Source organism: Nanorana parkeri, unplaced genomic scaffold, assembly GCF_000935625.1.
Source record: "Nanorana parkeri isolate BGI_ZX_2015 unplaced genomic scaffold, ASM93562v1 scaffold67, whole genome shotgun sequence".
In the NCBI taxonomy this organism is placed as follows: Eukaryota; Metazoa; Chordata; class Amphibia; order Anura; family Dicroglossidae; genus Nanorana; species Nanorana parkeri.
The window spans coordinates 2,157,272-2,184,857 of record NW_017306335.1 but is presented as its reverse complement, the minus strand read 5'-3'; the positions used below and the strand labels follow the sequence as shown (position 1 = coordinate 2,184,857).

General features: G+C 43.6%; 1 protein-coding gene across 1 annotated transcript in view; it reads right to left on the bottom strand.

Annotated features, from left to right (window-relative positions):
* Window positions 1-27,586, bottom strand: part of ARFGAP3 (ADP ribosylation factor GTPase activating protein 3) — a 37,705-nt gene that overhangs the window by 5,203 nt on the left and 4,916 nt on the right. The window contains exons 2-15 of the mRNA XM_018576435.1: window positions 22,730-22,848; window positions 21,087-21,159; window positions 16,075-16,206; window positions 15,816-15,893; window positions 15,468-15,561; window positions 14,233-14,298; window positions 11,595-11,644; window positions 8,595-8,734; window positions 7,905-8,036; window positions 7,313-7,441; window positions 6,478-6,621; window positions 5,047-5,170; window positions 1,637-1,727; window positions 1,416-1,418 (exon numbers count right to left, since the gene is read on the bottom strand). Of these exons, the coding sequence (XP_018431937.1) occupies window positions 1,416-1,418; window positions 1,637-1,727; window positions 5,047-5,170; window positions 6,478-6,621; window positions 7,313-7,441; window positions 7,905-8,036; window positions 8,595-8,734; window positions 11,595-11,644; window positions 14,233-14,298; window positions 15,468-15,561; window positions 15,816-15,893; window positions 16,075-16,206; window positions 21,087-21,159; window positions 22,730-22,848 (1,375 nt within the window). The remainder of the gene's footprint in view (window positions 1-1,415; window positions 1,419-1,636; window positions 1,728-5,046; window positions 5,171-6,477; window positions 6,622-7,312; window positions 7,442-7,904; window positions 8,037-8,594; window positions 8,735-11,594; window positions 11,645-14,232; window positions 14,299-15,467; window positions 15,562-15,815; window positions 15,894-16,074; window positions 16,207-21,086; window positions 21,160-22,729; window positions 22,849-27,586) is intronic.

Here is a 27,586-nt window from a genome sequence, read left to right as displayed (position 1 = left end):
GACACAGCGCTTTTCTTAAAATCATCTCAGCCATTTGAAACTTTTAAAGTGCTTCAGAAGAGAAGCCAACACAATGCAAGTGAAAAAAGCCACCTTCATCTGCGTCTCTGAAAGTCCTGAAGGAGACATCAAACCCTACTAACAAAGTGGAACTACCAAGACCTGCCAACCGTCAACACAGCCCCCAATGAGAGTGTATCTCTGGTACTTTGTGGGTTGAAGTCAGGCCACTTAAACCAGAGTTTGAATGGCACACAGGAGGAGAATAGTCTGGCTAACAAAGGAAATGGCAGGCATCCTGAAGTGTCTGCTCTTAAGCAGGACTTGAGTATTAAATGGCTGACAGGTTCACTTTAAGCTGGTCACAGACACAAGATGAATGTTACATTAATTGTCAAGAATTTTGTAACCAACGACAGCACAAGACATCCTAGATCAATGGACCTTGGGGAAAGCCTTGCCGGCATCCTCCAATGACATAAGTGGTTCTGTGGGAAAATGGTTACCCAACATTGAGCATTGCACTTAAAGTGAACATGTGACCAGAATATTCAAGTATTTACATATTCTTAATAAGCAGTAAATTAGCTTTAAAATAAGCCCTCGAGGATCTCTGCAGTTGCAGGCACAGTGGAATGTGGGAGGGGAAGCTGAGCTGCTGACAGAAGGACCTCAATACTTCTGCTGTGAACATTCAGGACTAACTGCTCCACAGACCATGTAGCTATATCGGTCAGCGAGGGCTTGTTATAAAGCTACATTTGCTGCTTAAGAATAATGCAGATACTTAAATCTCCATACTCCATAATCTCGAGTACCGATATTTTTCAGTACTCACCGATACCGGAAGTCCCATTAAGGAGGCTGGGCCACCTGTAATGACTCAACGCCCGGCTTCCTGATTAGCCAGGAAGCCATCTCCATGCTCTCTCATCATCACCAGGTGACGAGGAAGCATGGAGCCAGCTTTCTGGCCAATCAAAAAGCCGGGTGGAGAGTCATTACATGCCGCCCGACTTCCTGATCAGTTGGGAAACTGGCTCTATGCTCCCTCGTCATTAGGTGACGAGGAAGCATGGCGCCAGCTTTCTGGCCAAGCAGGAAGTCGTAGGGCGGGTAATGATTCGCCTCCAAGCTTCCCGATTGGCCAGCTTCCGACCAATCAATCAGGCAGGTGGGTGGCGAGTCTTTACACACACTGCCTGTCTTCCTGATTGGCTGGGAAGCCTGATCCATGCTCCTTGGTGACAAGGGAGAATGGAGACGGCTTCCTGGCCAATCAGGAAGCCAGGCGGCGTGTAATGACTCACCACTCTGCTTCCCGATACTTATTCCGATACTGGAACTTCCAGTATCAGAGCATTTGGGCTAGTACTCGTCCAAATACTCGGTATCGGTGCATCCCTACTTTACACATGCTACACACAGGTGACACAATGCAACAATGCTAAGAATATGCAAATACTCGAGTATCCGTACCCTAGTCAAAGAGTCGATTTAAACATAGTGCATATAGGTGACCAAATGCAACAATGCCAGGATATATAATACACTTAATTATGTATCCTTTTTAAAGCAAGCAATGTTGTGTGCAGGGTGCCCATTTATGAAACGGAACAAAATGGCCCCCCCTTACCTCCAGGCTGTTTTTTCTGCTCATCAAACAAGTCAGCAGAGCTGATGGAAGCATTTCCAGAGAGTCTCTCCAGCCGAGCTCTGGTCTCATACTGAAAGAGAAGCACAAGTTAAATGTTTCTGAGCAATAAAACAATCCCCATTCCCATTAAAACTATCCCCATTACTAATATATCAAGAGAAACAAACCCAAGCCATGGAAATTAACTGTGTAATGTCATGTCATGCTCTAAATCACATACTGAATATATAAAATAAAGACATTTGTGCTTACCATTTTACTACTTTTGACTTTTCAATACACAGTATGTGAACCCTGAGCCATGAAGGCGATCATTTTGTGAATATCCTGGTCTAGCCCTCACACGCACCTACATAAAATGTGTGTAGCTGGGAATCACTAGGTCCGTTCTTGCCTATGAAGTAGCAGAATATGCAAATGGTTTCTCCGTCTGATAATAAGCCCCAGGACAGCTTGACATTATGTCTGATGTAGCAGTCCAGGGTATGGGGGAGCATATGACCTCCTCCCCTATAGCAGTGCCCGGGCCTAGCAGTCAATGGCCAAGTTTGAGCACTGTTACATGGCCATTTCCACTCCAAGAGTTCAACACCATCTGACAAGGGATTTCAGCACCAGCTGTGACGGAGAAATGGGTGATGGGGGAAGGGGGGCCTTAATGGAGAAGGTGAGAGCGTCTCCTCTCACCTGTGCCAGATGTAGAGAAAAAAAAAAATCCTGCATGACGGGAGATTGCTTTTGAAGCAAAGCAATATTCAACTGCTTTACCACTAGTAAGGTTATTGCACCTGGAGTCGGGTTTTAACTAAATGTTAATCTACAAAAGGAATGTTTTACAATTACTGTATATCACTCCCAGAAGACTTTATGGCATGTTTATGGGCTTGAGAAAGAAACAGTTGTTTATAGCTAAGGCCGAAATCTGTCTCAAGTTTGTTTCTTTATAAAATCTTCAGCTCCTGCCAACTCTCGTGTACTGGTCATTGATGAGGAACCGAACAAAGGGTTTGGGATTGAAACTGCTGACAAATTTTACAAAAATTTAAAAAAATGGTTTAAAACAAAAAAAAATAAAAAAATAAAAACTTATATGGCCAATAGTTTGTGGACACCCACCTCACCAAAACAAGGTTGCTGCACATCCCATTCCATAACCAGGGCTATTTATATTGAATTGCCACCCTCCCTCCTTGCATCTATTACAGCATCCATTCTTCTGGGATGGCTTCCCACAAGATTTTGAAGTGTCTCTGGGAATTTGTGCCCATTCAGCCATAAGAGCATTTGTGAGGTCAGGTACTGATGTTGATTGTGAACTCGTGGCTGGCTCCCTGTACTGCAGGCTCGAAAAATGATTGACATCGCTCTGCAGATGAAGACAAATACCTAATCTTTATTTCACAAAAGGCAACCAACTGCAAGAACTCAACCAGGTGGGCAAAGCCTTCCCGGTATCTCTTATCTCTTATAATGATACACTATATGCATAAAAGTTTGTGAGCACCTGACCATCTCACCTAGATAAGCTTGTTGGGCAATCAATTCCAAAGCAATTGGGAACCAATATGGAGTTGCCCTCCCCCTCCCTGGTTTGAGGTTTTAACAGTCTCCACTCTTCTGGAAAAGCTTTCCACATGATTTTGGAGTGTGTCTGTAGGAATGTGTGCCCATTCAGCCAAGGTGTGGGGTAGCAATGTTGTGAGAGAAGACCTGACTCTCCATCAGAGTTCCTAATCATCACTCACCAGTGCTCAGTAGGGTTAAGGTTCGGGCTCTGGGCAGGTCACTTGAGTTCCTCCACACCAGACTGGTCAAGCCATGTCTTTATGGAGCTGGCCTTTCACAGGCCGCAGTCAAGCTGGAACAGAAAAGGACCTTCCCCAAACTGTTGTCACAAGGTTGAGAGCACACAATGGAATTGAACCCTTACACCTGGAAAAAGCTTGTACAGACATGGACGATTCGGTTTCTTAAGACTTGAATTATAATTTGGAGGTGAATATTTTAATTCAAGTGGATTTATAGTCAAAAATGTCAAACAAAATGCTCAAACGTAATGCTGTAGTGCAGGCAACACACATCTAAAAAGGGAAACAAGACTGATGCAGTGAAAGTCTTCCTTTATCAAGCTTGCCGATGACAAAAAGTTATTAAATGTGTTCAGAAGGTGTATGCAAACAGTTTCCATTCCACATTAAAAAAAAAAAAAAGGAGAGAGACACGTAAAATGCTCACAGTGGTACTTTTATGAACCAGTGACCCATAAATACAGGTCTACTTTCAGAAAGTTTGGAAAAGCTAGTATACAACTTTGAAACCATAGCTGTGCTGCAAATCCTACAAATGGAGTGCCCTCTAGTGGCCAGGCATGGAAGTAATCTGCCTAAAAGTGTAGCTCTGTGCTCGGTCACTGGCAAGGTTTCTAAATGCAGCCAGTTCCCCCCTTCTGTCATATTGTAAATATCAGGGCAAAATAGATTTTAAAAAATAAAGATTCAGTACATGTACATTTCCCCATGTTTTATCCCTTTAAATCCTTGCAAGTACAAAAAAAAAAATACCCGTTGGGTCAGAAATCCAGTGTTCTAACTCCCTATTTGTTTTAACACCACAGTGCCACTTTCGCACCGAAATCCCAAGCAATGTTATTAGCCCGGCCTGATGGACTACAGAACTCCAACTATCCTCTCTACACATGCATACATTCATTTCTTTCCCAGCTGCTTTGACTCTCAAGAACCTGCCCAAAAACTGTGTGTAGGGTAAGGGCTCTTGGTAGGTGTAGTTCTGGGGCCATGCAGTAGCAACAGACCTCCTTTTATAAGCCTGGTGATGACATCACAACACTTATGACGAGGGAGCATGGAGCCGGCTTCCCGGCCAATCGGGAAGCTGGGCAGCGTGTAATGACTCACTGCCCAGCTTCCTGATTGGTCGTAAGCTGACCAATCAGGAAGCCGGGAGCTGTGTAATGACGTGGCACCCGGTTTTCTGATTGACCGGGAAGCCGGCTTCATGCTACCTCGTCACCTCATGAGGGGGGAGCATGGAGCCGGCTTCCTGGCCAGTCAGGAAGCCGGGCGCCGCGTCATTACACTGCGCCTGGCTTCCTGATTTGGCCAGAAAGCCGGCTACATGGGGATGAGAAGCATGGAGATGGTTTCCCTGCTAATCGGGAAGCCGGGTGGTGTGTCATTTCACGCCACCTGGCTTCCTGAATGGGAATTACGGTATCGGCAAGTACCAGAAGTATCGGTACTCAATACCGAAAAAACGGTATCAATGCATCCCTACAGAATACCCTTCCTTGAATTGCACAGATTTGTAACCAGTTCAATTCCATTTGCGTACGAAATGATCCCCTCAGGGCGCGGACACCATTTACTCACATCGGCATTGTCTTGCTTTCCGAAGTACATGTCAGAGGAGATGGACTTGGCGTTTCCAAACTTCTTCTGAGCGTCGTCTGTAACGGGGACCGGTTCTATGTCGTGCTTACGGCGAGTGGCGGGTCTGAGACACAAAGGGAACCACAAACTTAAATTGCTACTCCACACAAAAGAACAACTCTGTTATGAGTACACGTGTCAGATTTTCCAGACAAACAGCTAAACAAATGAACTACATGCAAGGGATTTGTATTTCTGAGATGTACATAGTGTCCTTTCTTCACCCCCAGCCTTCCTACTGGACAATAAATGAACATCCCTCTGCTCTCCACTCCTATCACCATGTTCCCTATCAGCATATTTTTGCATGCAGCTAACCTGATCCTGGATGCCAATACTAACCCTCTGTCTCCCAGTCTCCCAGAGTGCAAGAGGCTGCTACCTGGTCAAATCCCGGTACTTAAACTAACTGCATTTAAAAAAAAAAATACATTGAATGCTTTGTGTCTTTTTATAGCTGCCTTGGATTTACCTTTAAAGCCTGTCTCCAGGCTCCCCACCCTAATCAACCCCCTCTCCTTGTGGCACCACTGCCAGTAGCTTATGCAGTTTTTGTTTTAATACTTACCTTTTCCATAGTCTTTAGGCTGGTCACTTGATGCTCTTTATCTTCGCCTCTTCTCCGGACTGAGCAGTCCTTTTAGATGCAGACATCAGCATCACTCTGTACCAGTACCCTGTAACTGAACAGTGCCATGGTGGCACCCCTCAGGGGCAGGGCCATGATGGCCTGCATTTACAATAGAGTCCACAGTTATGCAGGTTAAAGTGACATTAAAACCTCAGATTTTTTAACATAAACCAATACTGTAATGTGCGCCATACTGTAATCCATGGTTGTTTCCCTTCTCTTTGCTGCTCTTCCTTTTAAATCCTCATGTCTTCTCATGCTTGGGAAGAACTTCCCTTTTCAGCTGAGTGCCTCTTCCTGTAGTGCTGGCTCAGGTTACAAGTCTATAGAAACGTATACACAGACACAGTGTATCCATTCCTGAGACAAGGCAGTCTGCTGCAAAACAGAAGTTCTGCCCAGCATGAGAACAGATACAGATTTAAAAGGAAGAGCAGCAAAGAGAAGGGAAACAACCATGGATTACAGTAAGGCGCACATTACAGTATATGTTAAAAAATCTGAGGGTTTAATGTCACTTTAAGTGACGCTTGGTGTCATTTAGACCAGGGAAATGAGGACATCTTGTGGCCAAAAAGAGGAACTGTGGGGGACAGTGCAGGATCAATAGTGAGAGAACCATCCTTGTGGACCTTTCGCTAGCACCTTTATCTGTGTAATATATGTTTCCCTGTCACTCTTTTTTCGTTCACATTGTAACATCCCAACTGCGACTGTTGGCGACGAGAAGATTTTTGTACCTGTCATCATAGCGGATTGCAGATTTGGAACTAAATGTTATATCGAAATCAGCGCTGGACGTATCTTTCTTCCAAAAATCATCCGACTTCTCATCCCACTTCATAAAAGAAGAACTGACAGGGTCCAGCGAGTCCTCCCGGTATCTGCACAGACAAGCAGCAAAGAGCAAGGTCACTTTTAGACTCCACTTGTAAAGTGTAGGCAAGGCCAAAACTTGTTTCTGTTTTGGATAGAGCAGGGAATGGTTAAGATCCCTCTAATTTTTTTTTGCCATCTTAGATCTGTCAGGGAGATTTTCCTTCACTTCCTGTAAGAGGCACACAACTGGAAGCAAGAAAATCTCTCCAAAGCGAGATGAAATCTCTCATTCATCAATGTACCAGGTGTACCGTTTAGAAAATGTCACCTTAACTCTTGTTTCTGCGACAGCCCAAAAATGTCAGATTTGCCACCATTTGCCATACTGGAGGCAATGGTCAACAGGGAAAATAGAGAGGATGAATCTCCTCAGCACACAGACAGCAATAAAAACCCGATAGGGGTTCTAACCCTCCCCAGTAACACTTTACTAAAAAAAAAAAAGTTTGGCCTTACATACCATTTTACTGTTCTGTAAAACATCATAGAGCAGTAAATTATACTAGAAAAAAAAAACCAACAACATCAAACACCTTAATGCTTTGATTTCCTCTGCCAGTGGTGATCTCGCTCAGACTAATAATTTATGAAAGCCAGTGACTTTTAGAGCTTTAGAATACCCCATGTTGTAGTATACATAGTATACAAGCATCGCCCTAAAGAACTGGCAGACAAGAATAATAAATCGTGTCTCACCGAGACCGCGAGGAACTGGAGAAGAAGTCATCTGGCTCCTCCTCTTGGTAAATCTTTTTGGGTTTGGAGTTCCTTGGAGCTTCCTGCTCAATAGTCTGCATCTCAGCAAGGACTGAATGAGAGATTCCACTATGCAAATAAGGAAAAAAAAAATTACACATGAAAAATGACATTATTATTCAGGATTTTTATAGCACCAACAGTTTGCGCAGCGCTTTACAATATAAAGGAAGACATTATAGTTGCAATACAATTCAAGACGGTAAGGAGGGCCCTGCCCGTGAGGGCTTACAATCTAAAGGATCTCAATATTCTGCATCTCAGAAAGGACTGAAAAAGAGATTCCACTATGCAAATAAAAAAACACAACATTACACATTAAAAAAGACTATTATATACAGGATTTTTATAACGCCAACAGACTAAAAAAGGATCTTGTAATAATCAATTAAAAAAAACACATTACAAATGAATAGCCCAACTAATCATAACAAGAAAAAAAACAAAACATTTTTGGTAGAACACAAAACTTTCAGCTAAACAAAGTGCCTAGAAATTGACAAAGCAGAAGTCACAAAAGGGGTCTTCTCACCTGCGGCCGCTGAATCCCATCCCGAGACGGTCTGCTTCTGCTTTCTTGCCAGCGGGCATGTTTTTCAGTTTCTCTTCCTCTTTCTTCTTCTGGATTTCCAACTCCTGGTAGGCCAGGCGTAGAGAAGTGACCCTGAAACAGCAAGAAGCCATAAACCATGACAAAGATACTAAATATCAACCCTTAGCCTTCCAAGAAAGTAAGTACCAGTTTATTTTGCTCCTCCATACAGTACGGTGAATAAGTACTGAAGGCAGGAAGTGTTTTACTGGCAGGATTATTCAGGATTTATAGAGATTTATATAGCGCCAACACTATGCGCAGCACTTTACAATATAAGGAAGACATTAGTTACAATACAAATTAAGACAAGATGGTAAAGAGGGGGGATCCTGCCCATGAGAGCTTACAGTGGGCCTTTAAATGTTACTTTAAAAGACAACTGGTAAAGAACATACAGTTGTCCTTTAAATCCAGATAGAAATAAAGTATTTCACAGGTCTGCACACTGTAACTAAAGTAAATTTTCCTATTCCTGCATTAGCCGGTTTTGTTTTTTAATTCTTTAACAATTTTTATAAATAAAGAACATCACAAAAACGGTCAATAGAAAGCATGTTTTTTTTTTTAAATACACAAGGCTACTGATCAGATCGACAGCTCCCTCCTTTCCTCAGTAAAAATACTCACACCGGCTCATCTGTCTTCTTGGTGGTATTGGTCAGTTCCTGCTCCTTCAGCTTATCTACAGCCTGAGCGTGCTTCTCAATGTCGCTGAAGCTTTTTCCACTCACTTTCTGAGCTCCCATGCCTGCTTTCTTGGCACCAAGCTACAACAAGAATAATAATTATTTAAATGAAAGAGAAAAAAAGAGAGAGGTTCTAGGGTATATCTTATTGCTGCCATGAGATGTTGCTATCTGGTGTGAAGCAGCTGAGGATTTTTTGGGCAATCAAAAGGAAGCAAAAAAAGTCCATCGAAAGCTTTTTGTTTTTACTGAAAGCAACCATGAATGTTGCCCATGTGGTTCACTTTGATGCCACCACTGAACAGGCTGCTTATGCTTATCTTCCCTTCCTTCCCCCACCACTTTAGACTGTGGAAACTAATAGAAGCAGCCCTGAATGAGCTCAGAATAGTAACCTGGTGCTTACATAGAGAGTGCTGGACGCATTAACAGCCGGTTTCCTAGCGCCAGTCCTGTCGTATGGAAGGGGAGAGAGAGTCATATGTTGCCCCATAACCACAAGTACCAAGTATGTCATATTGCTCCCTCAGTGCTTCATTCACCAAGGAAAGACAAGAGAGGTTAAGTATTTGCAGATGCTGACATGGGTCTTGCATTGGCAAAGAACAGTTGCACTTTAAATCTGTTAAAGTGCGATTGAAGTGTCCTGTAACTTAAAAGGACAATTCCAGGTTTGTAGTGTATGCTGAGGGGCATGTGATGTGTGTATGCATAGATTGTGTGACAGTGTACATGTGCAATGTCATTAGCAACCCGCATCTAGCTTGTGGTCCCTCCTCCTTGGTGCCTGCTAAATTGATTTTCAAATTTACATGGATGGATTTGCAATCCATCCCAGAAGTTGCACTGAATATAATGGATTAGGTGACACAAGATGTCCTTGCATTGCTGCATTCATTACTGTGGAAATCTCAGGCTACTACATGATTGAGATTTCACAGATTACCAATGTAGGAGAACACAGGGAGAAACACATCTCTCCCCACAATCTCCCAATGCAGTATGGTAAGTTAGATAATGTACCTGTGTACTTTGCAGCCATATGTTTTGAATAAAATCAAAACTTCCTGTCTACATGTACTCCAGCAATGAGTGCATGGCATTTCTCAGGACCGGTTTCTCGATGGCGACCAAAGTGGACCATGCCTGTGTAAAGGCCGTGACACACTGCACGCGAAGCCGTGCAGAGCGAAGCAAAGCTGTCCGGCACCGAGCTTCGCGTGCAGTGTGTGAACTGAGTGCAGGCACATGATTGACTGCACCTTCAGCCAATCGGCTCGTCCGTAACAACCAGCCAGACGTCGCATCCCGTCGCGCCGGTTTATACGCGCGAGACGATTGGCTGAAGTTGAAATTGTTCATCTCGGCACACTCAGCTCCCGCGAGCTCTCGCCAGCTGAGGTGCCGAGAAGAAAAGGACATGACACACTGCTCGCAAAGGCAGCGCACCGCTGCTTCACGTGCAGTGTGTCACGGCCTTCATGTGCTTCAGCGTGGAAAGTGAGAGGATGACAACTCAGAAGAGCAACTGAGAGATAAGGAGTGTTGTCACCCTATTACAGGAAGTTCCTGAACAAGGGCCTTCATGACAGATTCACCAGCAATTATGTTAAAAGGAAAGTTGCACAATGTTTATATGAGGTTTGAAAATTACATTAACCCCTTCATGACTGAGGCCTTTTTTTTCTCATTTGCACCCATGTTATATTCCACATTTTAGGCCTGAAAATGACTTAAAACCCCCCAAACATTATATATTTTCTGAATGCCAAGACCCTATAGAATAAAATGGTGGTAGTTGCAAATTTTTATGTTGCGCAATATTAGCACAACTCCTTATTAAACCCCAAAATTTAGGGACAAATTTAATTAAATGCCCCAAAACACAACAAAATACCTATTATTTTAATGAAATATAAAAGAGGAGGTTACAACGAGTAAAACGATACCCAACATGCCCAGTTTAGAAATTGCGTGCGTCCGTGAAACGGCGAAAAACTGCAGTACCCCAAAAAGTCCATAGAAGACGCTTTAAAAGCCCCCACAGGTCATCAATTTAGAGATACCCCAAAATACCGGCCCTAGAATTATTGCTCTCACTCTGGTGTGCGCGGCGATACCAAACATGTGTAGCGCGTTCGTCGTTTTCATACGTAGGCGCACACGACGCGTGTTTACGCAGCGACGCGCGTGCTCGCGGGCGACTTTACATTTTTTTTTATTATTAGATTTATTTTATTTCATTTTAAAAACGGTTTTTGTTTTTTTACTGTACTTTGACTGCTATCACATAGGGGGACTTACAAGCCCCCCCATGTGATAGCAGATGGTGGTGACAGGTACTCTTTAAAATGATGCTGGGGGGGTCCAAAAGACCCCCAGTCTCACCTTTACACTAGAAATAAGCTATTGAAGTGCAGATCGCACTTCAATAGCTTATAGCTGGGCTGCAGGAGCCCAGAACTGACAGACCAGGGACCGAAAGTGATGCAATCTGCATCGCTCCCGGTCCCATAGAACGGGGAAGAGATCGATGAACGGAAGTTCGTTGATCTCCTCCCCCGCTCCCCATGGACACCAAGGAAGCCGGTCCCGGGCCCGTGGGAGGAGCAACGGAGCCCGGGAAGCACGGCGGCGGTGTCCGGCGGCCCCTTCGGGACACAGAAGCGATCTGGCGACAGGTAAGTCGCCAGAATCGCTTCTGTTGTAAAGCCGACAGTCGGCTTTACAAGTTTAAACAGAGTCCCGGCGGCTTTCTGTTTAAACAGCCCCGATGCTGGCGACGTACACTGTACCTCGTCAGTCACGAAGGGGTTAATATGTTAAAAGTTTATATGAGATTTTATTGGTTGGGCTTATATGTACTTTGAATTTGAAGTGAAATGTGTTTTATATTAACAGAAACATAGCAAGTACAAGAATACAACATAACATGGCTTACCCCTTTCTTGGCTGGGCCAGTCTTCTTCTTAATCAGCGAGGAACTGACTTCTGCAAAGCAAGATTTATAGGTTATCAGGTACAAATGTACAGACAAAATTAAGCCATGCAACTTTGCAGCAAGAATTACTTATAGAATTGATTCCTGTGCTCAAATTTCATCCAATGAACAGGGTATGAGCAATCATCACTATGTAACGCAGAAATAGTGTATGGGATAACTCCAGGGCGACAGCACCTACCCAAATGTCTATGTCACAGGAAATGTATGATGTGTGGCAGAATTCGCCAGCCTGCCCATTTTGTGCCCTACAGAATGAATGGCAGAACATACGGCACTGAGGACTCACACCACAAATTTAATTCCATCATTACACCGTGTGTGCTGTATGAGTTGACTGTCAGCCCCGTATGCCGTGCTGAAAGAGACACCCGTGCAAAATGTAGCACTTTAAACACCCTTTTAAGTGATTCCTTTTATGTGGCAGTGAACACACTTATGCGGCATTAACCAAAACTCCGACGATGCCTTTCTGGGAAACTCAATATTGAAAGATGAAAAGTAAAATTAACTCTTTCAATAATATTTCATATCCATCTTGCTGAATTAAAAGGAGAACTATGGGGTTAGGGCTCTTCTCCATAGATCTCCTAAGGGTCACGGGAGGACACAAACTAGCGCCCTCCCGTCACCCAAAGCTCAGTATATCGCGAGCTACAACCCTCCCCTGTCACTGCTCTCTGCCGGCACAGGATCGAGAAGTGAGTGAGCGCCAGTATGTGTTCGCTCACTTCCCGATCCACTGAGCCGACCTGTGACAGTCTCATTGTCACAGGTCGGCTCAGATTATGAGGGGAGTGAAAATCACTCACCTCATAGTTATCCTTTAAGTCTACACAAACTGAGGAATTTCATATTTTGCTAGTTGCCATGAGGGTACTGTCAGTATATAGGAGGTATGTATAAAATCTATGAAGATGAAAGACTATATTTCTACTACTTCTGTATATTAAATTCCATTAAAGAATGTACTACCATTCCAAAACCATTAATAATGAGCTGCCCACTTCCCTTTGCAGCTATAATGGCTCCACTCTTCTAGGAAGGCTTTCCACAAGATTTTGGACTGTCTGTCAATTCATGCCCATTCAGCCAAAAGAGGTCAGGTGCCGAGGTTGGAGAACAAGATCTGGCTCCAAATCAACATTTCAATGTAATATTTTGCTTAATAGCTCTTCACAATACCGAAATTCCATTCCCTGGCAGCCCACTGAAGACGAGGATTGCCCTGTGTGAGTATGAGAGAAGTGATCTATCTTTGGCAGTCTGACACACTCCCTTGCACAGTGACAACTACTGTGCTCCAAAACAGCAACACTCACGGCCTCTGCTGGTTGGCGCATACCAGTTGTCACTGACCAGGGGGTGAATGTGACCGCTGAAGTTGGCCAGCGGTCCTCATTTTCTGCAGGCTGCCAGGGAGTGGGGTTTCGGGGAAGTATAGGAATGCTGCCAAGCCGAAAAACAAAACAAAAAAAGACCAATAAAGAGATAATAATTTATGCCGCCTGACTTAAATAGCAGCTTCTTTCTGAAGTTCCTCAAAAGTATTCTGCTTATGATGCTTTCCTTTTAAGTCTCTAAATATTTTATAAATGCCCCCGATAGGATGCAGAGGTCTCTACATTCCGAGATTGCTGTGAACAGCATTCCTTCCAATAGCAACAGATCATCATAGAATGGAACCGGCACTATAAAACTTTGCACCGCTATATGTTGTTAGCTGGATAGTTATGTTGCAAGAATATTTATTACCTCTCTATTAGAGTGTCAGAAAGATGCATTCCACCTTCCACCACTTCGTGTATATTTATCATGTGCTAGCTTTGGTGCTCCTGAAGGTTTTTGTTTGCATACATTAGGGCCACTAAAAATGAAATGTTTATATATTTAAGGCCAACTTTTTTTTTTAGTTTTGGACAAAGTAAGAAAGGGTTAAACCTCCTTTTCTTCCTGTTCTGGAAATGTAACAGGCAGTAAGAAGAGAGTTGTCTCCAGAACAGGTGTGCGCATTGGAAGATTTCCCCTCACCTCCTGCTCTTGTGAGAACTGAAAAAAGACACAACGGGGCCTCTAGGACGCACTGGAATGTAGGTCGGCCAACTTCCTGCGTTCAGGTGCGGGAGGGGGTGTGGGGTTGTATTGAAGTCAAATGGCACCGCAGCCATGCCCCCCTCGCCCACAGTGTTTTGCCCGCACCCGGAACGCAGGCACGTTAGTGCCTGCATTCCGGTCCAGTGCGATCTGCAAAAATAGTGCTCGCATTTTTGCGGATCGCACTGGACTGAATGCAGGCACTAATGTGCCTGGGTTTCGCGTGCAGGCGACCACACTGGGGGCGAGAGGCCTGGCTGCGGTGCCATTGACAATGCACAGCCATGCCCCCCCTGCCCCTGAATGCAGGTGTTTTTTCGTAGATCTCATTGAGCTCGTCATTTGAAAAGTAGATCTCCAGACGAAAAATTGTGGGTGCCCCTGCTCTATGGGGAGGGTGGTGTACTGATCAACTTCATGTTATACCATAACAAAAATATATTATGTATCTGCATGTGTAATGAAAATGGAATTGTTGCGTTACCTAAAGATGCTTTTGGAGACGCACTCAGGCAATCCACACTTGGTCCAATCTCTGGATCACCTGAAACTTAACACAAACATTACATATCAACATTAAGAATGGATGCAAGTATGAATCTTAACAGGCATCAAGCCATGCTCATTTTGCTAAATGCCGAGGCCTGCTAAAACATGAACAGCAATTTATGAACACCTGACCATCACACCTTTATGGACTTATTGGTTATCCCCTACCGGAATCATGGCCATTGTTGTTTTTTTGAGTACATGTTGAATGAGAAGACCTGGCTTGTAATCAGCATTCCAATTGATCCCAAAGGTGCTCAGTAGGGTTGAGGTCAGGGCTCTGTGTAGGCCACTCGAGTTCCTCTATACCAAACTAGTCACACCATGTCTTTGCGGAGCTGGCTTTGTGCACAGAGGCACAGTCTTGCTAGCATAGAAAAGAGCTTTCCCCATACTTTTGGAAGTGCACAATTATCTTTGTATGCCGTGGCATTAACAGTACCCTTCACTGGAAGCATATGAACTCAACCATTTGGTGCGGTGTCTACATACTTTTGGCCATATAGTGTAACTGTTTAACTGCTAGCTGCCACTAATGCCCTTCAGACTGATGTTCAGTTAAGATTAGGGATGCACTGATACCAGTATCTGTACCGAGTGTTTTTGGGAGAGTACTCGCCCAAATGTTCTGATGCCTAGCCCGATTCTTCTTGTATCAGGAAACCGGGCAGCGAGTCATTACACGCTGCCCGGCTTTCCTGATTGGCAGGGAAGTCGTCCCCATGCTTCTCGTCACTATGATGAGGGAGCATTGAGCTTGGCTTCCTGATTGGCCAGAAAGCCGGCTCCATGCTTTCTCGTCACATAGTGACAAGCAGCATGGGGATGGTTTCCCTGCTAATCTGCAAGCCGTGTGGCGAATCATTACATGCTGCCTGGCTTCCTTATAGGGACTTTCGGTATCGGCGAGTACCGAAAAAAAAATATCGGTACTTGATACCGTATTACCGGTATCTGTGCATCCCTAGTAAAGATTAATAAGCATCTGAATGATCAGGTCCAGTGGGTCTTTTACATTCAGGCCTACTTGAAGCCCACAGCAGCAAATCTGGTTTCAGTTATCTCCCAGTTCAGGTTATAGAAAGACAAATTTCTCCTATTGGTTGCCAGAAGGAACAGCCAAGTTATAAATCACCGTCTGCTTGTCAGCAGAGGACCCCTTAATTATACCTTCTTTGCTTTCAGTGACGTGTTCCAAAGGATTCTGAGAGAATTCGAATGTCATCGAAGGCCGTGTCCAGTCCGTGTTACTTGTATCACTGACCTGCTGAGAGAAATACAGAATTAGTAAACCAAAAAGAGAAATATCAGTGCTCAAGGTTACATTAAGACATTTTTTTTGGTAGAAGTTTATAATTGTTTTCAACAAGTAAAAAATATTGCTAAAACATATCTACAACCCCACATTTTTTTTTGGTATTAACTATACCTTTTTTTATGTCAGTAAGATAGAAGCGCTTAGAATAATTTCATAAAATGATGTGCATTCCCAGATTATACATGCCCCTTCATCAATACCTCTACGTGTGCAGCAAAAAAATCTTCTTCCTTCTGTTGCGGAGACAGAGGTGGGACTCCAGAGCCATCTATCCAAAGCTGCAAAAAATAGGAAAGATGCATCAGCTTAAACTAAGCACTTAGAAGGACCAGCTTGAGATATAAGCCATACCCAGCTGTCAGCATGGGGAAATCTGCATTTATCGTAGAGATGTACTAAAGGTTTGGTTCAAAGGCAAACATAAACGTCAACCTTTTATTAGTCTTCCATATGACTTACGTCAGTGCCATGTTTCCTTGTTGCTAGTGATGCGAGTGTTTTGATTTTCTCCCTGTACAGGTTTGCTGCACGACTGTTGTATTTCGCATTTGTGTCACTTGTGGTGCAGCCATGTTGTCGAAAGAAGATGGTCTACAGTGGAAAGAAAGAAAAATGTCAAAAGTGCAAAAAATTCCTCAGCAGTGTAATAAATACTGGAGAACAAGAAACTCATGCAAAATACATCATAAGGCAGGCGTGTACAAGACAGATTACCACGCAGCATGCTGCAGAATGACATCAAGACATGACCCACCATCACCATTGCTAAGTGCATTGAAGTTACAAGTGTTGCTATTCATATATTTCTGTTTTTAAATAGCACACAACTGTTTCTTCAGAGCCAGAGTGCTAAAATGTGACATGCCTGATCATGACTGCAGAGAAATTTTAGTGTGAGCCATTCATTACCAGATAAAAATAAAAAGAATGCAATTTATAAGTTCCTTCCTTCACGAGAAACCACAGTATATGTTCAGTAAGCGAATTCTTTTTCTTTTAACAAGTACTATCCATACATCTGTATATTTCAAAATGTGATCAGAATTCCTGCTCAAAGAGAACCTGCTATTGGCTATGGAAACCATCCTCTACCTGCTGTCAATCTGTCCCCTGCCTGCTGTCAATCAGCAGCAGAGCGGACCCTAATGGGGAAACTCAGCATCCCAATCAGGCTCTGCCCAGCCACCTTATAAGTCCTCGGCCTTTGCACCCATTTGTGTGATTGGGCGAGGCAGAGAGCTCAGTGATGCTAAGCCTGCAATTTCATCAGGCTCAGTGTTAAGAAGCTACACGGAGGAAGGATTGTCCAGTATACTCTGGCCTCAGTGCACCACAAATGGCAGTGGTTGCGCCATGTCTGGGGAAAACACCGACCTTTGCCATGCAGATGCACAACGGAATTCTAAAGAGTGTCGTAGACGTCCACTATTCGGTGTATCTATCTAATGTGCCTGGAACCAAGAAATAGTGTTTGATTCACTGACCAGCATGCTCACAATACAATGCAATCCAAGGCAAACAAACCTGCAACAAAGACTACACTGGAGAAAAGATCTGAAACAAATCAAAATATGGACTTAACATATACTTAAACTCTTCACATAGAATATCACCCTCTATTAAAGTTATTTTAGTTATTTAGAATCTGATTTTTATTTTATTTTTTTTAATGCTTACTTCTCTTGAAATCACTATTGCCCAGCACATTAGGGCCTAAATATGTATTGGGAAGTATACAGAGTGCCACAGACTTTCAAAGCCAACATAAAGTGCCTTGGGGAAAAAAAAAAAAGGGATTTTAACACTTCCTAAATAAATGTCTGACACCAAATCTTTCCAAGTCTACAGGTCAAATCTAATACTGGAAAATGCATACGAGTGAGCAGCAACATTTTATAAAACCAAAGTAATGCAATTTAAAGAATATTGTAATCTGATTTGTTAAAACAATAGAAAGTGTCCTCAAATGGTCACCTTGCACTTTGTTTTAGTAGACAACTTAGCTGAGAGAGAAAACAGATTTGTGAGTAAAAGAAGGTTTTAGTTACTAAAAACATTTGTGACTTTAATGTCACTAAATGTAGAGTGACCATATATTACATTTACAGGATGTGTAGTAGATGGAGAATTCCAGGAATTAGAGTATCCTAGGAACAATAAGGGCAAAAAATAAATAAATCAGGAGTCAATCTTTTTTTTTTTTATCCAAGTGGCAAGGGGCTGTCTAGAGAAGCTGCATAATTTCAATCACCCAGCTATTAGCGTAAAAAGAATCCATTGGTTATAAGGTAACAGTCAAGCACAGGCGGTGGGAAGGGCGCGTCAGAACATAGTCAATTGAGGGAAAGAAGAATTTAGAAGCAGTCCCAACTGCGGGGTGGGAAACAGCCACAGACAAGCCCAAAGATAAATTTAGGAACCAACCATATTTCAGAGGAACCTGAAAAAGACAAACATCTGAATCCAGTCTAAAAGAGGGAACTGTTCCAACCAAGGGGAGGGCACTGAGAATCAACCTACCTACACCATCAAGGTGAAGCTTCTAAATGAAGGAACAATGGGACCAAACAGGCGAGAGACTAGGGAGCCAACCAACAATCTACCAAACCCGGGTGAAAAAGCAACAGCAAATGTTCATTGGGCCAAGGCTAAAAAAAAAAAAGTCTGGACAACAAGTAGGTTTAAAGAGGAAAACGGCCGACCAACAGAAGAAGGCAAAAACCTAAAGTCTTAGAAATCAGGGAAAAGGAGGTTATATGATAAGGTTGAGTGTTGACCAAGCAAGTAACCTATCCTACCAGTGAATACCACGATTATGAGAACCCTCACAGCATATTATTACAATGGAGAGATAAAAGACTCCCAAGTCTGAGGCTCCGTTCACACCTAGGCGTATCGAATATGCGTGCTCTTAGCGCATTTCGTGACGCGCGTTTTTAACGCGATTCACGGTAAAAAAAAAAACACGCGACAAACGCGTGTTTACGAAGGCTACTTGTCTGTATCCCAATAGAAACGCGCAACAAAAACACCGCAATCAGGCGTAGGCCGTTTTGTAGCGCGTTCAGACGGGCTGAAATATGGCAAGGTGTGAACCATACCCATAGAAAACAATGGGATTTTTATGTTTGAGCATTTTGTAGAGCGTTGAACGCACTACAAAACGTACAGGTGTGAACCGGGCCTTAGAAAAAACCCCAGGGGGACCAATAACTATGATAAGGTAACAAGACAAGAGTGGAGTGAGTGGTAGCCATATAAAGGGTGGGCACGTATGAGGGCCTACTGAAACCCAGACTATTTCACATAAGCACCAGAAGGATGAGTAGGTCACCTATCATCCAAATACCCTGGGGTTTAACAGATAACCCTGCAAACCTGCTCTGACACATTCTAGGAAACCTCCAACCTGCCCTGGAGCAATACTACAACCTCTGCCTGATCAACCTGATTGGTGAGGAGAATGAGGAATGAATTCGAGGCAGCTGCCTTAAGATACAAAACAACCCCAGTGGACCTATCTCCTAGTGACCAAGTTCCACAAAGACCTTCAGACTTGCATTATTCCACTTAGGGCACGTCTGAAATAGGGTTCTAACATGGTCTGCCTGCTTGCAGTCCAGGAGAATACCGGACCATCCAGAAATGTCAAAAGAGAAACCCAGGTGTTAAACCCTCACTTTTTAATGTGGAGATCACCAGTTAGAGATTCAGAACCCTGTCTCCAATAGTGACAGTGCAGTCAAGGGTGGTGCACTCAGTGCAGGCCAGTGTAGGGATAAAGTCAATTGACCTGTTGCATAGAGAGTTCCCAAACCTTCCTGGAGATGAAGGTACTGCAGCACGTAGGTGATGTCCAACAGAAAATCAGATGAGAAAACTGGTTGCACAGAGGGTCTGCAGGCAAGGCAGGAAGTGTTTGTTCTCGGGAACCAGACAAAGCCCCAATTATGAGGACACAGTAGTCAGAGAAAAATGTCCAGGATGGGGGGGGAGGAACCACTATCCCCTGCAGAAAGCTGACAGGTTGTGCCTGGAACTTCTCGACCCAATGAGACCATCTGTATGGCTCACGCTGAGTCCAGGCACAAGGCAGTGGATTCCCACTAGGGAGGACTGAAGTTGGACCACTTTGCTAAATGATGACCCAAGGTTACCTAAGCTAGAAACTTGTGAAGCTGCATCCAGACGAGGCCTGCAGGTGTTAGGTTCATTAAGAGGGGTCAGACTGCGGAAGTCCAGAAAACAGACCCCCTCCATGTCTCTTCAGGGAGGATGCCTTAAAATGCACTAGGGTAAACATAATGTTCAATGCTATGAACAAGACTGGGTGCTTCCGAAGGACCCTGAAGTGCCAGGTCCTTACAAGGAAAGAGAGCGTTAGGGACTGTTGTGCTCTGACCACATCTGGGGTTGCAAATAATGGTGTCCCATTCAGGTCCAAAAAAGTCAGATGTTTCTTGAACATCTCATTATTGTCTCACGCACACAACCTTAGTGCCGTAGACATGCTTGTACCAGGCCATCACAACTAAAGCACAAGCTACTAGACATCTGCTTCAGCCTTTCTAGAGAATTGCCTTGTGATAAAAGGGATTTTCTTTTAGGAATGCTATCCACTCTGATATGGTTTGGCAGATAAAAATCACTGCCAACACAGGGCAGGGAGCCTCTCCAGTTAGTTCAAACTGAGAGCTCAAAAAGGAAAATGTAACTGACTACTGGGTGAGAACAACTCTGACCTGTTTGGTGGTGTGCCTGTTGATCACAGATGCATCCAGTGTGGAAAGATCCCTAATGCTCCCCGATGCTTCAGCCTGACCAGCCTTACTTACTAAGACAGGGTCACACTAGAGGCTGTGCCATAGCTCTTAACACAGAAAGCATTGTGCAGCTAACCAAAAAACAATACACTTCGGTCTGGAAGTTGCCACCAGAGCCCAGTGCCAGAAGGTCACTCTCCGGGCCAACTCTGAACAGCCAGTCTAGCAGGGTCTGGATAGAGCCTCCAAAGCTGTTGCTGAGGATCTGCTGATTAAGACAGTTACGATGTAGAGACCAGGACAAGGACCAGCAAGGAATCTTAAATGAAGTCACCGAAGACAAAAAAAAGAAGAAGATCAGTGGTGTATCACAGAATCTTGATTGAAGGAAAAATAGCACAAGAAAAAAAAAAAAAAAGCCAGCAAAAGGAGGTAGATTTTAATTCAGCAGAGGTGAAGGAAAGGCATCTGAACTTCATGACATGAGAAAAAACTGGAGGCATGTAGGGTGGAGCAGAGGTTATACAGGGGCTGACTCACAGACGTTTTTGTTTAGCCAGTGTCACAACCTCCTGTGCACAGCATGGTAACCTGACTGTCACTGAATTCCTATGTCTCATAATGGAAAAAATGGCTCATCAGGCAAGATATTTTGTTTCAGAGACTGTTAAGTTTTGTTTTAAACCATCACTATAAAAACACACTTACCGCATTGGTGTTTCCACCGACTTGCATGCATCGAAGCTGAAACCATGACCAATTGGAGTCCAATTCAGTTGATCTTTAAACAAAACAAAACAAAAAATGACCACCTATAGATAAACATACACGGTCCTTTCAATCATATACTTTAGCTGTAACTAGAACAACCTGTGTAGGTACAGAAAATAAATTGGTTTACTTTCTAGCTAGCACATATGACTGCACCATGGATGAAATCACAAATGTGCAAAGACCAAATGGACTGAGGATCCCACAGCTACACCCAGTTGCTGTAAGTTCACCCCTTCAATCCAAGTGATGAAACACCAGATAAACAAAAAGGGGGGATTTATCAAAACTGGAGCAGATAGAATCTGGAGCAGTTGCCCATGGCAACCAATCAGCGTCTTTCTTCAGTTTGCTCAGGTAAGATTTGAAAATGAGAGATAGAAGCCGATTGGCTGCAAATCTGCTCAAGTTTTGAAAAATCCCCCCCCTAGCGTTCACAAGTTTTTTTAATCTATTTTGTATTCTCTTCCGTACAACAAGATTTTTAAAACCAAGTGCATACATAGCACACATCAATACATTTTACAAGTAAGTGGGCACAGCCAATAAACTATTAACAGCATCTGGCTTGGGAGATCACCCAATCTTAATAACAGCAGCCCTGCCAGGTCCATAAAACTAAGATAATATTGGAAAGGATTATATTTAGAGATCCAAACACCTCTACTGTTAGAAAACAGTTTTAAAGAGCATGTCTGGGCAAAATAAGAATACATTTAAAAAAAAAACCCACATATACAGTCCAACTCTCCAATATATGCATATTTCCCAAATTCAGTCCTTTTACAAATGCTGCATGTACAGAAAAATACCTGATGAGCTTCCAGAAATCCAGAGTACTCCTAACTTCCTGTCTGTGCTGACAACTCAGTGCCTGTACTACACTGAAATCCTAAAAACATGTCAGCCCTGTCTGCCGGAATGCAAAACTCCGCCTATCCATGCCCCTCACTGTCCGTCTCCATATGCACACAGTGATTTAGTTCCTATGAAAGCAATGCTGCTGGAGTCAATCCCAGGAGACTGTCCACATACTGTGTGGAGGGAACAGACTTTTGGGGGAAGCAGTTCTAGGGATGTGCCTTCGTCAATAGGTACTGACCCCCCAGCTGCTGTCCCTGCAAGAATTTTACAACCTGGTGATAACATCATAGGGACTATTAAAACTTGTATTTTGCTACAGGTGAAAGGTAAAAAAAAAAAAAAAAAGAAGGATACTGGGTTCAAGATCTAGAGGAGGATATGGAAGTTTGGGGTTATATTTGGGTTATGCATGGACATAGCCTATAAAAAGGTAAGCAATTTACACTAAAGTTCTTATATAGTTCAGATGTTAATACCAAATAGTACAGGATTCAGGTCTTCATAATATCACTCTGGTCCGCAATGTGTTTATGTTGCTGGGGTACAGGTAGCCCAAGCCAGATAGGTCACAGCTCTGACCTGTTCAGATACCTGCCTCCCCCTGATTCTCAATATTTTAGCAAAAACCAAAATAGTTACCAAGGTCAACTGTGGCAGTAATGTTCTCTGCAGATGTAGCCATAATTACTGAAAGTAAAAACAAAAACAGCACTTACCTAATAAAACTAAGGTGCACTCCTAAAGATCTGTGTGTTCCCGAGCAGTCGATGCATAGGAAGACGCCATATGTGATGCTGGCCCAGCTGGGGTTCTTGGCTGAACAATCAAAGCATGCCTAAAACATAAGAAATACGTAATGACATTACAGGGTGTCCAAAAACATCGCTCATTCATTGTTTAAAAGAAGCACGCATACAACCCACAACATACCAAATATAAAACTCAGCCATTGTTCAATACTCTACATTCAGACAGCTGCAAAGCAATGATATACTATGCAATGATCCCCTTAAATTGGACCCAAATTCAAAAAGTGAAGATTTGCCATCTTATAGGGAACATCTAGAAATGTTAAATGTGCCCAAGAAGTACCCAGAAAATGGTTACCTTTTGTTTTGGATTCCATTGGTAAAACAGAACTGCATGTGCCTAGGCACTCCTGAGCCTTGACTATCATAGGTGTATATCTACAGTGTGAGATCAGCTAAGGCTAGGCTCACACCTAGGCGATTCAGATGCCTTGTCACTGACTTTTTTAGAATAGGGGCAGTATCTCACACCAGGAGGATGCCATTCCCTGGGAGCAGCATGGCACTGTATTCTGGAGAAGCAACAAATCTATGTTAAAGAACGCCAGGAATTTTTTTTTATTAACCCTTGCAGTGGGGTTCTAATGCTGCTTAATACAAGTTTTTCCTGGAGTTCTTTAATACCTATAAAAACTTTTTGTTTTTCCCCGTTACCCATAAAGGGCGGTTGGTCCACATCTGCAGGCTGAAACACTCATGAATGCCCTTTGCAGCACGTCACAAGGTTTATATAGGATGATTCAGACGCTCCAGAACGCACATAACAAATTTTTTAGCTAGAAAACCGCTTCAGACCCCCCAAACAATGATATATTTTCTGAAAGCAGAGGCCTTATAAAATAAAAAATAAGATGCTACTTACAATTTTTTATGTTGCACAGTTTTTGCGCAAATGTTTACCAAACCAGGATTTTTAGGAAAAAATAAACTAAATTAAAATTTAGTGCACAGAAACATAATGGGTAACATAATACCCAATTTTTGGGTAAAATATGAAAGACGGGATTACGTCGGGTAAACAGATAGCAAACATGTCAAGCCTTAAAACTGCGTTCGCCCGTGAAGCCACAAAAAAAAAGTAAATACCCCAAATTTCCCATAGAGAACATTTTAAACGCTTTTACCGCTCATCAGTTTAGTGCGAACAGTGATTGATGGCCCTGGAATAATTGCTCTCACTCTGACGTTTGCGGCGATATGTATGATTTGTAGGGCTGTTACTGATTAAAATTTTTGTGTTCGATTAATCAAATTTTTTTTTAATCGATTAATTTCGATTATAACACACATCGAGATCCAACTACATTGGCCTATACACATAAAGCACAGCAATGAAGTAATAAAATGAACTAGGATCACACTAATCCAGCACGTTATTAATCTGACGTGCCCCACTCAATATGGCCGCCTCTTGAGTGGGGCAACTCAGATTAATAACGTGCTGGATTAGTGTGATCCTAGTTCATTTTATTACTTCATTGCTGTGCTGTATGTGTATAGGCCAATGCCTTGGCTGGCGCTCGTGCAGAGAGTTTTAAAAAAAAATTAAAAAATCGATCAAAAAATGTTTAATCAATCAAAAAGATTAACGCTTAATCAAGAAATTAATCGTTAATTTGCACAGCCCTAATGATTTGTAGTGCAATTGTTCGCATGTAGGCAAACCAACGCCTGTTTGCGTGTGTTTGTGCGTGCGGGGGAGTTATAACATTTTTTTATGTGTTACTTTAATTTCTAAAACACTTTTTTTTTTTTTACACTAACCCTATCGCTAACAAGCCCCCTATGTAATAGCAGAGAGGGTGTGACAGGTCCTCTTTATGGAGACATCAGGGGTCTTTCAGACCCCTGTCACCTAGGGACCCCAAAGAAGCTGAGATCTGCTTCCCCAGCTTCATCTCCTGGCTCTAAGAGCCGGAGACTGTAACGAGTGACACCGGAAGTGATGTAATACACATCCACTTCCGGGTCCAGTGAACGGAGGAGAGATCGGCGGCTGGAAGCCGCTGAGTCTCTCTCCGATCATTGTGGGGAGACCCGCCGAGCCGCTCCCGGGAGCCGCACGGGGACATAGCCTAAACTGAAAATGTTTTTTTCTAGCTTTTTCAAATTTTTTGTAAATATTTTATTTTGATTTCATTTTTTATAAACTTAAATTTTTTCATATTTTATACTTTTTAGGGGCTTCGGGGAAATATTAGGGGTCTAACAGGGGTCCCTGTGACAATCACGGCTCTCTGCAGGGACAGGATCGAGAAGTGAGCGAGCGACGGTATGTGTTCGATCACTTCCCGATCTATTGAGCCAACGTGTGACAGTCTCATTGCCACACGTCGGCTCGAACTATGAGGCTGAGTGATTTTCACTCACCTCATAGTTCTCCCTTAATAATTCACTACAAAGCTCCCAGGTCTGAAATCACCCCATGTGGCCTGCCGAGCAAACCCAACACTAGAAGTCACCAACAATATAGAGAGCTAGGCCTTTTCACACAGGCGGCCCCCGGCAGTTTTTCAGGTGCACCCGATGGGATGCCCAATGCAAGTTTATAGGCAGCCGTGTGTAAACAGACGGGCGACCATTTACAGCTGGACACCCCCAACTCTGACCAGGTCTGGAACGACAAAAGGATCAGAAAACCGATTCGGCAGACCTGATCGATTGGGAGTAATCTGGTGTCAATGGACACATGTCTGTTTACATCGGATTCCCCATAGACTGACATGGGGTCCGGTCATTTCAGTTTCTTCCTCCATTGCAAAATAGAGGAAACAAATGGACGTACACGTATGTCACAGTGGTGATATCTGATCCGTACTGCTCCAATCAGAAGGGGATCCGTGCACTGTGATTGGACAGTGTGAAAGGGACCTTACTAATGTCTGCCAAGGTCCCCTGCCATCATGACATCCAGACATTCCCACCAAAATTCAACAAGAGAAAACACCAAAAACATCTGTTTTGTAGAAGGATTTTGTATTGAATAAACATTTCCACCAAGAACGTATGCCACCAGCTCGCAAAGACAGGCCCCATTCACACAAGCTGGTTGCGGATCTGCGCGGTTTACGCGTGGATTTAAAAAAAAAAAAGAGGGAGGTTTGGGGAGTTTAATTGCATTTTAGCGCCGAAACTCAATAAAAAAAACCACCCAAAACAGTGCTGATCAGTGCGGTTCCACTGAAAGCTGTATGGAAACCGCACTGATCAACGAGGCAAAAATAGCGCAGGAAGCAGTCGGCCCGGATCGCGCTGAGCCGTGCGATCACATGAACGGTTCCCATAGCAATGTATGGGATCATTCATGGCGGCCGAAACGACCCGGTGTGAACCAAAGTGGGGCCAAGAAAAGGGAAATTAAATCTGACGAAATGGAGCAAAGTATGAAAAAGCAAAAAAAGAATACGTTTTTAATCAGGCAACCAGACGCTGACTAAAGCGTAAACAAGAGGCCAAGGTCCACATTGTGACATCAGTGTGGTGTCACTGCAGACCTTTGACCCCAAACCTTGGATATGTACAACTTCCTATACTGCCAACCACCAGACATGCAGGCCACCGCCTGACCTCGGCAAACACAAACATTAGATGTTTACTTATACAAGCAAATTCATTTCAATGCATGCGTCAAGGAAACTAATTCTGATTACAGGACGAGTGCTCAATGATGTTTAAAATACTCTCACTGGGAAAATTAAACATGGAACCCGAGTGCCACCAGTAAGGAGGGGGGCTTGCATTTAGTTCAGTTTTTTGGGATAGAAGCATTGCAGCACACATATTAAAATACATTAAAGCGGGACAGAACCTCATGTAACCCCCATTCTGTTCTAGTCCACATTTACAAGGTGGGAAAAAAATATATATCAGTGTCCAGTGACAGCAGCTCCAGATTAAATACTTGAGTGTTGTACCCTGCACCCACTGACCAATCCAGTGCTGCTCCTCTCCTAGGCTGACTGATGCCCAGAGTCAATCCAGGACCAGGCCGTCATGGACAACCCCCGTGGCTGGGCCTGGGCTTCCAGTACACTTGGACAGCAAAGCGCTTTAGTTTCATAAGGTGTGTCAACAGGCAACTGACTTTTTTTAAAATCATAAAACACTCTTTTCACATTTTCTTCATTCTATTTTCCATCTCAGTGCCGATGTCCTGCAGCCACTTCCTGTCTATGTGCACTCACTACAGCGTCAGCCACTTCCCGTCTATGTGCACTCACTACAGCGTCAGCCACTTCCCGTCTATGTGCACTCACTACAGCGTCAGCCACTTCCCGTCTATGTGCACTCACTACAGCGTCAGCCACTTCCCGTCTATGTGCACTCACTACAGCGTCAGCCACTTCCCGTCTATGTGCACTCACTACAGCGTCAGCCACTTCCCGTCTATGTGCACTCACTACAGCGTCAGCCACTTCCCGTCTATGTGCACTCACTACAGCGTCAGCCACTTCCCGTCTATGTGCACTCACTACAGCGTCAGCCACTTCCCGTCTATGTGCACTCACTACAGCGTCAGCCACTTCCCGTCTATGTGCACTCACTACAGCGTCAGCCACTTCCCGTCTATGTGCACTCACTACAGCGTCAGCCACTTCCCGTCTATGTGCACTCACTACAGCGTCAGCCACTTCCCGTCTATGTGCACTCACTACAGCGTCAGCCACTTCCCGTCTATGTGCACTCACTACAGCGTCAGCCACTTCCCGTCTATGTGCACTCACTACAGCGTCAGCCACTTCCCGTCTATGTGCACTCACTACA